General features: G+C 43.8%; 2 protein-coding genes across 5 annotated transcripts; one reads left to right on the forward strand and one right to left on the reverse strand.

The window, feature by feature from the left end:
• On the forward strand, positions 4757 to 12070 carry LOC110432566. 2 transcript variants are annotated; one of them, XR_002449992.1, is made up of 2 exons: positions 4757 to 5482; positions 11827 to 12070. XR_002449992.1 is itself a non-coding variant. In XM_021453285.1 (2 exons), exons 1-2 carry the CDS (start codon positions 5895 to 5897, stop codon positions 11910 to 11912), a joined length of 2124 nt encoding a protein of 707 aa, XP_021308960.1. In that variant the 5' UTR covers positions 5491 to 5894; the 3' UTR covers positions 11913 to 12070. The 2 variants fall into 2 exon arrangements, 1 of the variants encoding a protein (XP_021308960.1); XM_021453285.1 differs by lacking the exon at positions 4757 to 5482 and adding an exon at positions 5491 to 7932.
• Positions 12056 to 16190, reverse strand: LOC8079942. Of its 3 annotated transcripts, none has more exons than XM_021453288.1 (6): positions 15983 to 16190; positions 15531 to 15839; positions 15193 to 15310; positions 15008 to 15100; positions 14474 to 14677; positions 12056 to 12498 (listed from the first exon to the last, which is right to left on the reverse strand). In XM_021453288.1, the coding sequence occupies exons 1-6, from the start codon at positions 16081 to 16083 to the stop codon at positions 12238 to 12240; spliced, it is 1086 nt and encodes a 361-aa protein (XP_021308963.1). In that variant the 5' UTR covers positions 16084 to 16190; the 3' UTR covers positions 12056 to 12237. The 3 variants fall into 3 exon arrangements, with proteins under 3 accessions (XP_021308963.1, XP_021308962.1, XP_002461469.1); XM_021453287.1 differs by having other exon boundaries at positions 15531 to 15842; XM_002461424.2 differs by having other exon boundaries at positions 15531 to 16190.

Here is a 16666-nt window from a genome sequence, read left to right on the forward strand (position 1 = left end):
TCACGATGGTCATATGCCATACTCAGCTCAAAGCTTCAAAGTCGTATTTGGAATGGAGGTTGCTCGAGTATAGCCACTTGAGAGTTGTGTTAGTAGGTGAACAATGACTTGCTTTTGCCATTGGAGTTTTTGTTTCCTCCTTATGTGTTGTATGGTGTGGTTGTCCTCTGCTTTTTGTGTGTTGGTGGTGATGTGCGATGTCAATAATTTTAATTCAGTCCAAATATATTCATGTGGGGAATTCTTCCTCCTTGAACCTTAAAAAATGAATGGTAGGAAACCAAGTTGAACTTCAAAAAAAGGTTTAATATATTTATTTTTTTGAATCATAGTATATACTAGGTGTGGAGCTAGAGACCAACGTACTGTATATAGAATTATAAATATACCTCTGCTCATTCATGCATATAGATTTTTAGGAAAAAAAACTTAGTTCTAAAAACAACATTTTTTAAGGAAAAAAGGAGTTATTTTGTCTCTACAATTGCACACAGCCAAAATTTTAGAATGTTTTCATCTATTCAACTTATCAAAAAAATGGAAACAACAAAGGAGGAAAAAATGATCACACAAGTGAAGTCGTTTATTACTCCATTTATTCTTGGTGAAAATGTCCAATACAATGACCTCTAATGCTTTTTCCTACAAAGTGGATATTCTGGCTTGCGTGTTTACGCGGTAGGTTTGCCAAAATTGAAGCCAGTATGTTCACTCTAAAAGTAGCTTACAGTTCTTTTAAAAAATACCAATCCATGTACACAAGATTGCCGAAAGAAGAGCTGTGACCCCCACAAAAATCAACATTCTTACCTATATGAGTTAACTAATTTTCAACCATATGGGTTATAGATATAGGTGGGTTAACCCAATAGCTATATAAGTAATAGTTACGGGGGAAAACATTACATAGTACTGCCTCGGTAAAATAAAAGGAGCACCACAACAATTTTTAGAGTAAACTGAGCAGGAAGGAAAAAGACGCATATGCAACTGATTGAACTATTAGGCAATTAGGTTCTTATTGGCACAATTATAGCTTAGATAGATGGCACTACTCAGATGACATATTCTTATATCCATTGGACAGATTTTAAAGGTAGCAGGAACTCCAATTGTAGGCCGGCGTAGTACAATTTTAGTGTGACCAATCAAAATAATGTGGTACATATCATCAAAATTAACAAAACAAAACACCTATATTCTAGAAGGATATTAATACAATAAAGTACATATAGAACGGGTTAAGTCCTTTTTAATGGTGACAATAATATAAACACCGTGTAAAATAGCCCAAACAGTATACTAGTAGCTTTTTATAGTAAAAGCCGTAAGGAAACCATTGGAAGATTGGTCGTCCAATGGGCAGAGACGCTTGATAGTTGAGAAAAGTAGCGGGCATTTGAATCTTGTATTGTACGGAGTATTCCTTTCCTTGTCCACTATCCTTCATTTGCTAGCAAGCTTATAATATCTACACGTGCGTGTATAAGCTTCTTTTGAATGTTCTGGAGATCTCACGTTGGGGCTACCGGGCTACTAGTATAATAGCGCATTAAGGCCTTGTTTATTTCAGTCCAAAAACTAAAAATTTTTAAGATTTTTTGTCACATCAAATCTTACGGCACATACGTAAAGCATTAAATATAGTCGAAAACAAAAAATAAATTGCACTGTTTGTCTGTAAATCACGAGATGAATCTTTTGAGACTAGTTAGTTTATGATTGGACAATAATTGCTAAATAAAAACGAAAGTGTTACAGTAAAAAAACCAAAAAAAAAAATTGAAACTAAACAAGGCCTAAAATATGTCTAACTCTACAAAAAAGAAAGAATAAGCCCCCCTTTAAAATGCGAGAAATTTTTATGTTTTCTGCAGTTTTTCTATGAAAATGAACTGATTCTTGTAGAATTCATGTATTCCAAACGGACCTAAAAGTCTATTTTGAGTTGAAAATAGTTTATATGCTAATAATTCTAATAATTTCAGAGAAGAGAGATCTCGGACTGCACTTTGGATGTAACTTTAGGAAGGAAAATGGAAGCAGGTAGGCCGAGGCCGTATCTCATCGATGGGCATGGCTGCACGCCACTACTCGATCATGTCGCTGTTCTGACGCTAGCTTCGCCCCGGCACGTGTGCAAAATGAGGCACTAGTCCTGGGAGCCACGTGCTCATTAGTATCTCAGTTAGTTACTCCTCGCCAACTTGTGGGGTCCATGTCCATCCCTAATCTCGTAGGCGTAGCTACTTAATTTTTGAACGTGATGGCAGGAGCTCTGCCTTTAGATCTGCTACTTAATTAACGTGCTAATTCTAATTCCAACGGTTTTTCAACAAAACCCAAACGCGCAAGCAAATCCATGTGAATCCCTCAACGAAATCCAGCGGGCAAACAGAGCAGTTTTGAGCTGTGAAGCACTGGCACTGCTCTGCTGCCACAAAAAGTCCATGACTGTCGTGTTCAGAAGATTGCGAACGAAACCTTTGAGCACGAGCAGGAACTGCTCGGTCGTCCAGCATCGTATTCATCATATCTCCGAGGATGGGTACATGTCGGATGTTAGGCAGCCCGTGTGAACCAACGAATGTTTACTACTACTAATCCATAGGTAGTTGTATAATGGATGGAAAAGAATCAGGTGATGCAATCTTCAAAAGGAAAAAAATAAAAATAAAAATAGAGAAAGGAGACGCAAAGCTTCTCCAAGTTCAGATATCTGACCTGACTACTGAAAAGCAGACATGTGTCTTTGCTTGCCTGGCCGGCTGCTAAGCATCCGAAGTTATGTATAATATCTTGCAGCCATCAGGCACACATGTGCATTGAAGGTGTAGGCGTGTAGAATATACACACACACTACTTGCACATTCCATAGGATACAATGAAGCTGAACAATTGGTCAAAAACTAGATACAACGCATACTATTTTTTTTTTTTTGAAAAAATGGTACAACGTATACTATTAACTACTAGTATAATGTCCGTGCTAACGCTACGGCTTAATTTTGGGATGCTTCTAAAAACAAAAAGTATAATGCCCGTGCTAACGCTACGGCTTAATTTTGGGATGCTTCTAAAACAAAAATTATAGTTCGGAAATATTTTTATGTGACAAGGCATAATAGAGCTATTTGTCGTATTATGAGTATCTATGTTACATTTTGTCTAACTCTTTAATCATATACTCGACATCTTCAGGAATGTTGTCGAAACATTCGTTTGCTTTGCTCGCCAAAATATCCGCAAAAAATTCCATCCTCAGCAAAGTTGAGTGCTGTGCATGACAAATGAGGATAGTTATTATTATTTCTATAGTGTAAGGCATGTATTGTTATAGGCCATATATGCTTACACCATTGATTTGTGGCAAATTTTCACCGTCCCACAACTTTATGAAGTTGTATACAAGAAAGCCTTCCAATTTTCTAGACAAGAGAAGTTGTTATTGATGTGCACAATGAATGAAATAACCATTTTAGTGACAAATATGAAATGTATTACAAGTGGTTATCACTGATTAGCTCATGGTAACATCACTAGCAGAAGATGAGTTCAAAAAAGAAAGAAAGAATGAATAGCACCGGATTGTGATGATTGGCCAGTTTGACTTTTTAGGTTCCTGCGCCCCTCACCGACGGGACGAACTACGGCTCCACGGTGCTTGCTTGACGAGCTGGCGACGCAGTCTCGTCCTCCCACCGGTCGTCCGGCACTCGGCAGGTCTCGACGGTGACCTCCGACAGCCACGAGCCGGGGAATAGCATCTGGGGACACAAGGTTTTATGAAATTATAAACGGGGTCCCAGGAACAGGGCAAAGGGACAGACAGAGGAGGCCGGAGGGAGCGGGGACGGGACTCACATCGAGCTGCTTCTGCACGAGGCGAGGCCGCCGCCTAGGGCAGCGGCGCGGCCGAGCGCCCGTCACGGCATAGATGTCCTCCTCGATCTCCTCGCTCGTGAGCGTCACGGAGAACCGTGCCCGGTCTAGGGCTCCGCACAGGCCCGCGACGGCCTCCGCTCGTGCGGTGCGGTGGCGACATGCTCGCAGACGGCGTTGCCACCTTGGGCTTGGGGCGCCGCCGGGTGCGTAGCTTCCACGGTGGCAAGGCGGGGGCGGCCTCCTCTGCCGCCGCCGCCACGTGGTCCGCGTCGGCGTCGGCGGCGTCGCTTCTCCCTGCTTCCACCTCGCGGAGATGGCTCAGCGCCGCCTTCTCCTCGACCACGGCGAGCTTCCCCGGGGAGCGCATGGTGGTGGCGTCGCCGGCGCGGTTGACGTGGGCGTAGCGCAGGGCCCGGTGGCTCCCCCACGTCTTGAGCGACGGGAACGAGGAGAACGCGGCAGCCTGGCGGGCGTTCGACGTGGCCGCTGCCGCCACAGCCTCCACCGCCGCGGCGTCGGGATCCGGGGGAGGCGGCGGGAGTGGCTCCGCCGAGATCACCATGACCGTGGGTGACGTGGTTGCGCTCGGATGCGGGAGCAACCCTTTTGGTGACGGCGTAGAGAGGAGCGTGTGGGACATGGTGGTGAGAGGAAGGGAGGAGGCGAGGAGACGAGACGAGAGGGCGGAGCGGCACGAGTAATTGACGCGAGGCTGAGGGTGTGTAAGGTCGTGATCATACTTCTAATCTAGGCCGTTAAATCTGTAGGATATGTGCTGTGAGTCGTTGATCTTGCATGTGGGATTTGCCTAGAGAAGATTTTAATTATAGTAGAGATTGTATCCTTTGAGGAAAAGGAAAACATGTCCCAAGTAATCTCTTCTTCTGCCTCCGAATGCACTTCACAAGGCATACACATATACACAGCTCGAGCGCCGCTTGCCGCGCGGACCACGGCCTCGATCCGGCAAGCTAGCATCTTCCGGCCCCGGCGGGCGTCGCCTCTGTCCACCGACCCCGACTCCGACGCCCTCGTCCCCGAACGCCCTCGTCCCCGACCCCGACGCCCTCGCCCCTGTTCCTGAAGCTGCCCTGCGGCTGGTGGTGGCGCGGCGTGCGACGCTGCTGACCGGGGAGGGGAGCTCTGGTGGGAAGATGGCGGGCGGGTAAGGCGCCGTTGAAATTCCAGCAGCAGGGCACACACGCGCGGGAGACGGGTGGAAGAAGAGGTGGTGGAGCTGTTCATGCCAAGGAGGTGCTCGATGAAATGCCTCGCCGACTTACTCTTGCACCTTGCTGGCACAATGAACGCTCTCCACCATTGGAGGCCTCCAAGTAGTGGTGTGTGGAGGAGGGACGCGCAGCATTATCTAGGGCAGTGGACTTGGCGGTGGAAGCAAGCCGGCGCCCGAAGCCTGTACATGCTGTTCACGAAGAGTCGAAAGCGATCAGCTCCAAGTTCTGGGCACAACCTGGAGATCAGGACCAATCCGATGAAGATGAAACGAGACCGTCGACACCGGAGTTTATCGAAGAGGCGGCGCATGCTGGGTTCTCTCTGGATCAATTGATCAGAGCGGAACAGTCTCTGAATTCAGGTAAAACTCCGACCTCTGAAGATCTATGTTTGTCAAAAGCAATTATACATACAATGGTGCAAAGAAAGTTTGCGGGAGTGCCATGGCAGGGCCCTCTACCTGAACCACGTGTCTCTCCACCGAGGACATTGGGTGATGCCCTAGCCAAAGCTACTCACCGGAAGTCAAGCTCTCGCCTAGGCTCGTCGGTTTCGTCAGGATCGTTATCGCCGGCGTACCGTTCTCAGGCGAAAAAGAGGGAATTTCAAAAAAAACTGAAAAGCCAAGATTACAGGAGGTTGATCCGGACTTTCCTCCACTTACCATCTTGACACCGTCGGCCATATCTGCGACGGGCGTGGGTGGTGTGGACAAAACGGATCTAATCTGGTACCCAGGCACGTTGGACCGGATCAAACTTGGCTCGGGAAGGATGTTTAGGCCCACCAAGGGTTTATGCTCTTTGTTCCGTTGTACGGGTACCAGGGTCCTACCACGCAAACCACAGCAGCCGCCTCCTGTGCCTTCGACACAACGACGCTCCTTTGTGGAAGTCGTCCGTGAGGGATCCATGGAGGCGCAGGGGTTCGGCAAGGGGGATTTTGGTGAGCATGGTGGAGGTCGTGGAAGGGGTGGTTTCAATCCTGGTTTCCAACCGGGTTTTGGTGGAGGGGGTCGTAACCATGGCTATCACTCACGTGGGCGTGGAAATTATGGAGGCGGCAGAGGAGGATATCCAGGCTACGGTGGTTTTGGTGGATATCAAAGCGCTGGCTATCTTGGCCACCATGGTGCCGGACGGGGCCGTCGGCCCCATGGGGGCGGCCTTGGTGGGCGCTTTGGAGGTGGTCGTGGCCGGGGCAACATGTACTTTGGAGGACACCGTCATCATCTGCATATGATGCCACCAAACCAAGAGGCTAGCCAACGCACTGGAGCAGGCCACAATCAACTACAGCTGCAACAGAACACCGTGGTGATGGCCACGGGATACCAGCTCATGGGCGGACTTCCGCAGCAACACGCAGCAGGTGATGATAAGTCACAGCCGCTGCATCGTCCCCAGGTGACATCAACTCAAGAGAAGCGTCAAGAGGAGCATCAGAAGGTGGATGGGGTGGCGACGGATAGCTGCCCAAATTCAGTCCAACAGAGAGAAGGCAAGAAGGTTATTCCTGAGGTATCTAAAAACACAGTCCCACCAAATGTACCAATGAATATTGATGTTCCAGAGTCATCCAAGGGAGTTAAAAAAAACAAGGGCAAGCCTTACTGTTACCGTTGCCTCACAAAAGGTCATACTTTGCATGACTGTCTTACAATGTTGTGCTGTGATATATGTTGTGATGACCATGTAGTCAAAAACTGCCCAAATATGAAAAAGACAACTACTTCTGCTCTACCTTTTGGTTATGCAGTCGAGGGTCTTGGCTTCTATTTTATCCCTGCCGTGAATGAAAATCCCAAAGAAAAAGTGGAAGAAAAATTGGGAGTGGTGCGTGTTTTGGAAGGATCTATCACTGCTGACTTGTTAGCAGTGGAGCTCGAAAAACTACTACCAGAAAAATTATTGCCAGGGAAACATAAATGGGAAATTGAAGAGAAGGGAGTAGATGCCTTCACAACTAATTTCCCATCAGCGGATTGGCTAGACACCGTGGTAAACTGGGGACCTATGAACACAAAAACTTTAGAAGGAAAAATACAATTCGAGAAGAATAAAGAGGAAGATGTCTGTAGGTATGAGATTGAGAAGGTGTGGGTACAGTTCAAGGGACTGCCTATGGAATTTAGAGAATTCCCCATCATTTGGGCAATCGCCTCTATTCTAGGTGTGCCTAGATCTGTTGACATCAAGTTCACTAAGGCTTTTGGAAGAGCAAGATTGAAGGTAGCAGTGCTTGACTCCAGTCTCATCCCAGACTTAGTAGATGTTGTAATTGGAGACTATGTCTACCAGCTACACTTCGGTGTTGAGCAGGGGATGTCTGATGGTGAGCCAGTTTTGCTTGATCTGGACTCTACCTACGAGGATGACGATCCCAGGGGAGGGGACACCGAAACTAAGCATGCAGATCTTAGTGGCAAACCCAAAGAAAATTTGAATGGGGATAAACCTATGGACATTGATGGTAAGAGGGAGGAACAACCTCGCAGCACTGGGAAGCAGTCGCCTAGTGCTCAGCAAGGAAATGCTTCAGATGGTTTTATGGCAAATAAAAATGTTAAATTAAATGCAAGTGCACATCCAACAGTTGTGATGACTCCAGATAATAAGGGGCAGTGGCAGGCCAATTTGTTAAACCCAGTTAATGACTCTGTGAAGATTTATAAATTAAAAGGACAGAAGGGTGGGACTGTGTCGCCAGGGAGATCAAGTAAGAGGTCGGCTGATACTGCGGACCAGGACTCGCTGGAGAAGGCAGCAAGATTAAAAGCTCGCCAGAACTTGGAACACTTTTCAGGAAAAGGTAAAAATCCCCAAAACAGTTCTTTTATTTTCAGAGATGATACATTCTTGTTTAACTCCTCAAAGTCTTTAGGTATTTCATTAGGGGATAACGAACTTGATATGCACAATTCTTTAGAAATTTTACGACAGATAGAAAGGCAGCGCTTGCTTGATGGTAAATTGCTAATGGAGTCTAATAGTTTAGTAGTTGATGATGCTTCCACAGTTTGCTCTTTTCAAGAGGGTATAGATTTAGAAGCCTTAAATTTCATTTGTGCTGAAATTGATGAGGGGCTGGGTGATGGGGGTTGCGACCCAAAGGGTCTACAAACTCCTATATCACAAATCAAAGGCTCAAAAAAAGGCTCTCGTCCCAGGAATAAGAAAAAGTCCAATAAAAAGAATTCAAGATGAAAGGAATTTTTTGGAATTGCAATGGTTTCGCAGATAGTAAGAAATATAGATTCTTATCAGATTTAACAAAGGAAAAAGACTTAGACTTCATTGCCTTATCGGAAACAGGTCGAGCTAATTTTCCGCAATACACTTTGAATAATATCTGCGCCGGCAGAGATTTTCTTTGGCATTGCATGGCTCCAAGGGGAAGGTCCGGTGGAATGATTCTAGGCGTTCATTTGTTAAATTTTGATGTGGGGGAAATTGAGGAAGGGGACTTTTTCATCCGTTTTAAGATTAGGCATAGAGAACAAGACTTCAAATTTAATTTGATTTCAGTTTATGGACCAGCACAGTCGGAACATAAAACACTTTTCTTATCTGAGGTTGTCCGTGTATGTTCTAAAGAAGCCTTACCTATTATCATAGGAGGCGATTTTAACATTATACGACGACCGGACGAGAAAAATAATGATAACTTTAATGATAAGTGGCCTTTTTTGTTCAATGCCGTGATTGACTCTTTAAATCTTAGGGAGTTGGAAATGTCAGGGAGAAATTTTACTTGGGCTAATCGTTTGCAGAATAAAACTTTCGAAAAATTAGATAGAATACCCGTTTGCACATATTTTGAGTCTAAGTTTCCGCATACTACTTACATGCCTTGGGAAATTTCTGACCACACTCCTTTACTTTTATCCACAAATAATCCATCCCCAGGTTATCAGCCCCAGTTCAAGTTTGAACTAGGATGGTTACTGAGAGAGGGATTTTGTGAGATGGTTATTGATTTGTGGCAGAATACACATGTCAGCGGCTCGCCAATAGAAAGATGGCAAGCTAAAACTAGAAGGCTTCGCCAACACCTTAGAGGATGGGCAAAAAATGTGAGCTGTGCGTACAAACTAGAAAAGACGAGCATTCTGAACAAGTTGGATGAATTAGATAAAAAATCAGAGATCACCTTACTTACTCAGGATGAACTGAATATCAAATATGTGCTAAACGAGAGACTAGCAGAGTTATTAAGGGAAGAGGAACTTAAATGGTACCAAAGGGCCAAAGTCAAACATCTCCTAGAGGGAGATGCAAACACAAAATATTTTCACTTCTTAGCCAACGTTAGACACCGTAAAACTCGTATTTTTCAGCTCGAATATGGTAGTAATATAATTACTGGTGATGCCCAACTCAAAGAGCATATCACCAGTTACTTTAAAAACCTCTTCGGAACCTCAGAGATGTCTCCCATTATGTTAGATGAGACACAAATTGAGGATATCCCGCAAGTTTCTCAGATAGAAAATGAGTATTTGACAGAATCTTTTACACAAGAGGAGGTGAGGGTTGCAATATTTCAAATGGAACATAATAAGACCCCAGGGCCGGATGGTTTCCCAACAGAGTTTTATCAGGTGTTCTGGAATATAATAAAAAGAAGATCTGATGGCTCTGTTCACAGATTTCCATCACGGAAATTTACCGCTAAACCGCCTTAATTTTGGAAATCTAATTCTTTTGCCAAAAAAGAAAGATGCGAAAGTCATTCAGCAGTACAGACCGATCTGTCTACTAAATGTGTCTTTCAAAATCTTTACAAAAGTTGCAACCAACAGGCTGTCTACCGTAGCACAAAGGTTAATCAGACCGACCCAGACGGCTTTTTTGCCAGGGAGAAATATTATGGAGGGTGCGGTAATCCTTCATGAGACAATTCATGAGCTTGACTCAAAGAAGAAAGATGGAGTCATTTTTAAAATTGATTTCGAAAAGGCGTACGATAAGGTTAAGTGGAGTTTTCTACAGCAAACGCTGAGAATGAAAGGATTCTCGAAAAAGTGGTGCCATTGGATAGAAAGCTTTACGGAAGGGGGTAATGTCAATATTAAGGTCAATGATCAATTAGGTTCTTACTTCCAAACTAAAAAAGGCTTGAGACAAGGTGACCCACTATCGCCCATACTATTTAACATAGTAGTCGACATGCTGACCATCCTTATTGCCCGAGCGAAAGCAGATGGGCAGGTCGAGGGGGTTATTCCAAACTTAATTGAGGATGGGTTGTCTATCCTTCAATACGCGGATGACACAATAATTTTCATGAGTCATGATGCTCAAAAGGCGATAAATATGAAATTTCTACTAAGTACTTTTGAACAAGTGTCGGGCTTGAAGATAAATTTTCACAAAAGTGAAATATTTTGCTTTGGCAAGGCTAAAGACCATGAAGATTTTTATTCGCAGTTGTTTGGATGTGTTATTGGTAAATATCCTTTTCGTTACCTAGGCCTACCTATGAACACTAGGAAGTTGAACAATAAAGATTGGAAGATAATTGAAGATCGAATAGAAAAAAGACTGAGCGGCTGGAAAGGAAAGATGCTTTCAGTGGGGGGACGCTTGGTTTTAATAAACTCGGTGTTGTCTAGTCTACCGATGTTTATGATGTCTTTTTTTGAAATGCCGAGAGGGGTATTAGAAAAAAATTGACTGCTTCAGATCCCGCTTCTATTGGCAGAATGATCAACACAAACGAAAATATAGGTTAGCTAAATGGGAGGTTATGTGTCAACCCAAGGACCAGGGAGGTTTGGGAATACAAAATTTAGAAACCCAGAATAAATGTTTATTAAGTAAATGGCTATACAAATTATTGAATGAAGATGGCATGTGGCAGGAGTTACTAAGAAATAAATACATCAAAGATAAGACTATAGGGAGTTGTGTTAAAAAACCAACATATTCTTATTTCTAGAAAAGTTTAATGAATATTAGAGATTCTTTCTTGGAACTTGGCTCGTTTAAGATAAAGGATGGGTCTCAAACCAGGTTCCGGTACGATACTTGGTTGGGAAATATACCGCTCAAAGACAAATTTCCTTCACTGTTTAGTATAGTCAGAAGCAAACAAGATTTAGTAGCACAAGTGCTTAGGTCTGTCCCTTTTAATATTTCCTTCAGAAGAAATTTAGTAGGGGCAAATCTAAGAGCTTGGCATAGAGTTGTTTCATCTGCACTAGATATTAATTGGTCGGAACAAAGGGATGTCTTTGTGTGGAGCTTGAACGCATCTGGAACTTTTACAGTCAAGTCCATGTATGCCGCGATAATTAACAATGGAGTTAGAGTGTCACAAGACATTTGGCAAATCAAAATACCAATGAAAATTAAAATATTTCTCTGGTATTTAAAAAAAGGTGTGGTTTTAACTAAGGATAATTTACTTAGACGACAATGGAAGGGTGACAACCATTGTTGTTTTTGTCATATTCCTGAAACAATAAACCATCTCTTTTTTGATTGTGTTTATGCCAAATTCCTATGGCGTTCTATACATTTACTTTTTGGTTTAGCGCCTCCAACAGATATGAGTGATCTTTTTTTAGTTTGGTCAAAAAATGGACACAAAAAGTATAACTCATTGTTATTAACAGCGGCAGCTGCACTTTGTTGGGCAATCTGGTTAAGCAGGAACGAAGTGGTTTTTGATAAATGTAGACCAAAAACTTTCTTGCAGGTACTCTTCAGGGGAACGTATTGGCTCCGACAGTGGGCAAGTCTGTAGCGGCATGGTCCAAGTTGGCAGCTTTGCATTTTTTTTAGTTCCAATGGGTGGTTGTCCTCAAGATATATTGGTCATGTTTAGCTTAAACCTTATTTCCTTTTGGTTTTACGATAGTGGACTGCATGAGTATTTGTGTTCACTAGCGGAACTATGTAATAATTGGCCGGGTATACAATATCCATTATCTAAAAAAAAAGTAATCTCTTCTTCTTTAACAGTGAGCAATGTTAACAATTACCACCTACTGGAAACTTATGGTGTCTGCAAAGGCATCAACCAAATCAAATTGTGATGTTTGGTCGCGCAGGGGAGCACCAGACCGTATTTGAATGAACACAAAATTGCATATCTGAGTTTTCTTTTTCATGACCAAGGCCACTGAGCGTCCATCCAAACGCACCACCTCTTCGTGATGTTCTCATCGCACTTGCCATCTACATGGTTCGTGGTTCCGGCCGTCTTTTCTGCGGTTCTGCTTCTCTGGCTGTTCACCTTCTGCCTCTGACGGAAGATGCAGGAGGCACGGAGCTCGAGGTCACGCTCCAGCGCTTCGTCCCTGTAACTCGGGTTCGAATACCTGGGATGGTCTAGGAACTTGACGTTCTTCAGCCACAGTCTGAGGGCCTGGATAACAGCAGCAGCAGGGCACCGGTAAGATTAGGCAGAGAACAAGAGCTAAGTGAGATGAATGTATCAGCAGCTCATGCGTGTAGTACACGTTATGCATGAAATGATTCTAAGGACAATTGAGATGCTGACGACGACATGTCAACCGAAGCAGGTTCGGATTGCCAGTCATGAGTGATCAGTTGGTGATGATGTATCAACAAATGAAATGCCATATATTCACTGTCCACTTCAACTTTTCCTACTACAGCTGCTTCTTAAAAAAATTTGATAGTATGTAACAGAAGTCTTCTGAACCATTAGCAGTTCACAGCATTGAAGTATGTGATTAGAGGGGATGCCTCATCTACTAAACTACGAAACTTTGTTAAAGCAAAAGATAAACCTACCTTCGATGTGAATAGCTTGCACAAATTGAGTCTAATGGATGTGGTCTGATATCAGGATTCAGGATAATGAGAATGGTCACCGGAGCCTTATTTGAAAGCATAAGTGCACTGTGGCCATGTCGTTCTCCGTAATGGGGTTGGGATCTGCTCGAGAGGAGGGTCTAAAGCACATGTACAGCTTAAAGTTGCCAATAAAATTATGGTTTGTTTGCTTGTTAGAACCTAAAAAAGATTACATGTTTGCAAGAAGTATTGCTTCCGAAAAGAAAACTCTGGAGACAGTGAGTAGATGCAATGCAACCAAAAAGAACAGATGGGACATGGTTTTCATGTATGTGCTACCAGGAATTCTATTGGAAGCTAGTTGTTGAGTTCCTCAAGGCTCAGTTAGACCTTGTCTGTTAAAGTGCTCTTAAGCAAATCTGACAGGCTTGTGTATCTAAAATGAAGGTCTCCATTTCATGGCTCATGTTAGGCTAGTTTCAACTTTCCTATATGGTAGACTTTCAGATTTATCAGTTCTGTGCATCGCATTTGCTCTCAATATAGGAAGGCTATCATGAGAAATGGACTGAAGAACCCCTCGCGAGGGAGTAAAAAACTAATAAAAGTATGCTGGAATGCTACCAGGTCATATGGCATTCAATCATTTACAAGTTTGGTTCCCCTCAGAGTGTATGCATGGGATGTTAGTGTGACTGGTGCAAGATCTTGTGTCTTTGAGCTATAATGATACTCGCTGTGCCAACATAATGTGCTCTTTTTTGTAAGAATGAACCCTAATGGACCACGTTTAATTCTAATTTCATAATCCAAAGTCCAAACTTCTAGTTGCCATTTTCGTCCTAAAAAGCATGTATAAATGCACCGATACTGACCTGGTCAGTGAAGTAAACAAAGTGCTTTGAACAGACTAGGGCCAAAATTTATAGGCACATAAAAGAGAGAACTACATATAAAAGAGAGAACAATGGCGGTGTCATCAGGAAGCAAAGGTATAGAGTACAAGATCAAGAAGGCAAGAACGTGAACTGGGAGGACATGAGGAGCAAGAGGCAGCCAGTACGAGTGCTGCCAATGAGGTGGAGCAGCCAGGGTTGTTATGGCGGCACCCACGTGCTGGCGCCCTTTTATGCTGAACATGAACAGACGAGAGGGAGGAGGGATGCAGCGAATCACTGAGGCATGCATTCTTGTGCGTTTCTTAAGGAATTGATGATGGGCCACATGGTTCATTGGGCTTTCAGAATGGGAGCACTAGACAGGGGTACCTAGTGGCTTTGAACACAACAATGGAGCTCATAAATCAAATCCTAGAAACTCTATCAACATCTGCAACTCAAGGCTTTCTGAAGAGTCTGCCATGACAGATATTCAAAAACAGAGGGAAGAAGAATAAAGAAAATAGCCACCAAGTTTATCTCATTTCTTACGTCAAAAAAAAGCTTATCTCATTTGTTATACTACTAATAGCCTTTTCGTTAGAGTTATTATCAGAATGGGATTATTGTTCATTATGGAAACTGCAACCATAAACTTAACCATGGAATCAGAAAAAGTTACATAACACATAGGACCTTTACCTCCCAGTATATCCATGCAGCAACTTTGTGTGGCATCAGCCAGAAGAAGGTTGCCAGCCTCAGAGAATTACTTGTCTGTCCAACCAATTTGGCATCCAAAGCTGCAGTGAAATAGTCCCCAAGTGTCGGATGCTGAACTGATATAACAACATAGAGTCTATCACCAGGGGCATCGACGCGAATACTCCAGTTGCTGAGCATATCCTACGACTCATGCCAACAGAAAGAAACCCACTTAGAATAAGCAACAGAGTTGAATGCAGTACACAAAGTTCCCAAAATTTAACTAGGCAACACACATAAGCTGAGTATCAGAATTCAGAAACATCCATTACATGATTGTGCAAAAGAATTTGCAATGAGATCAAAGATGGAACTGAAGTGAGCAAGCTAACATTTCAACTGATGTTACATCAGGTTTTGTAATAAACGTGTTCAAGATTCCTCAGTCAACACAACACGTTGTTTGAATCTGAATAAACAAGGGCATATTTTTTTAGCTGGCTTTATATTGATTTTTAACTGAGACCATACCATAAAGGGGCTGACATGCAAGGGCTTCGCGACGAGATCAGAGCCCGGTTGGAAGGTAAACATCACCCTCTCTCCCCAGGGAGTGTTTGTGACCTGGTACCAATAGCAAGAGATTAGACAGTAAGACAGTTGCAGATAATCAACCTCGAACCAATGAAGACGAATCGTATGTACAATGATCTAACCTCGGCAATGCACATTCTGAGCTGTCCATCTTGTCCCTGTGATGCAGAATCGTAGCAGTAGTAAATGCTCAGCGGGTTCTGCTCGTATCCCACGCTCTTGGGTATCGTCAGAAGGTGCCTTTCATTTCATCAAGGGAAGAACAAGGCAAGTCAGCGCTCAAGGGCCATTTCGTGAAATAGAGATTTTTATAATGAGATTGCTCTGCTTTTGCAAATGTGCAACAAACTGAAGACTGTGTACAGCAAATTGTGGCTTCCCTCCAAATTTTAGAGCACCACAGGCTCGATTTATTTACAAGGAGGGTGCGAAACTTTCGCTGCGGAGAGGAGGGACTCACACGGGGCCGGAGGTGGAGGCGACGCGGCGGGCTTCGTCGGCGGAGAGGTGGCCGGGGAGCGGCAGCAGGTCGAGGTTGACGAGCGCGTAGCGCGCGGAGTACTCGAAGGCGTGCGCCGCCGGGCGCCGGCGCGAGTGCCGGACGCGGCCCTCGTAGAGCCGCGCCGCCGCGTCGTGCCCATCGGCGGGGGCAGCGCGGCCCGGGTAGCGGACGAGGAGGCGGAGGAGGAGCAGGAGCGAGTGGAAGGCGGAGGTGGCGATGGTCGCGGCCAGCGAGGCGAGCAAGTAGAGCGCCTCCATTGCTGGCTTGCTGCTGCTCGGATTTGCTGAAATTAGAACTTTTTGGGGGATATATGCTAAAATTCGAATTTTTTTTGGGATATATATATGCTGAAATTCGATTTGTTCAACGTGAAACCAACATTTGTGTGCAACGGTAGAATTTGCTTGTACCTTTGCAAATCCACACGGCCGATTAGCCTACCAATGATTGATGGGAGGCTACGGTAAAGATGGTGCATACAAGGACAATGAAATTTCGACGGGATGAACATAAAACATCTACGCAACGTCAACGTGGGATTTGTTGGGAGAGAGAAGCCGATGGATTTTTCTGCTACATTGAACAGTCGACGTCCTGTTTTTACAACGAGCTAGGGACTTTGGAGTTTTCCTTGCGTTGAGATTATTTTGTTTGTCCTTTTACTTGATGGACGTCTTTATTTTAATCTAAATTTACTTTACTACACATTTTGGCTTTTCTAGATCGTAGTTACTTTTATGGGCTTAACTATACACTATGTGTAAATGTATAGTAAAAATAATGTCTAATGTCTATAAAAAGTTAAAACAGAATAGAAGTACACAGCAGAGCTAATTTAGATATTTGTATTACCTTTTGAGTTCCCATTTCATCAGGAAAAAAAACAAGAAGAAGAAAAGATGGTTTATTACAGCATGATGTGGTAACCTAGCGATTGGTAAATCATTGCCGTGCAAGTTGAGGAATATCCTGTTCTGTTGTGTCTCCAGTCCAGTCCTCACGGACCACAAGAGGGCCATCTCTGGTTATTGGATGGCTACACTCCACGTCTCCAACTCCATCTGAGGTCATGTCACTATGGATAATAACATGAT

Source organism: Sorghum bicolor, chromosome 2, assembly GCF_000003195.3.
Source record: "Sorghum bicolor cultivar BTx623 chromosome 2, Sorghum_bicolor_NCBIv3, whole genome shotgun sequence".
Taxonomy (NCBI): Eukaryota; Viridiplantae; Streptophyta; class Magnoliopsida; order Poales; family Poaceae; genus Sorghum; species Sorghum bicolor.

Coding starts and splice junctions, on each gene's coding strand:
- LOC110432566 (XM_021453285.1), top strand. CDS start 5,895: ATGTTTAGGCCCACCAAGGGTTTATGCTCTTTGTTCCGTTGTACGGGT. Junction 7,933..11,826: donor GGAACACTTTTCAGGAAAAG/GTAAAAATCCCC, acceptor ACTTTCTTGCAG/GTACTCTTCAGGGGAACGTA.
- LOC8079942 (XM_021453287.1), bottom strand. CDS start 16,083: ATGTTCATCCCGTCGAAATTTCATTGTCCTTGTATGCACCATCTTTAC. Junction 15,311..15,530: donor GCCTCCACCTCCGGCCCCGT/GTGAGTCCCTCC, acceptor ATGAAATGAAAG/GCACCTTCTGACGATACCCA. Junction 15,101..15,192: donor TCAGAATGTGCATTGCCGAG/GTTAGATCATTG, acceptor TATTGGTACCAG/GTCACAAACACTCCCTGGGG.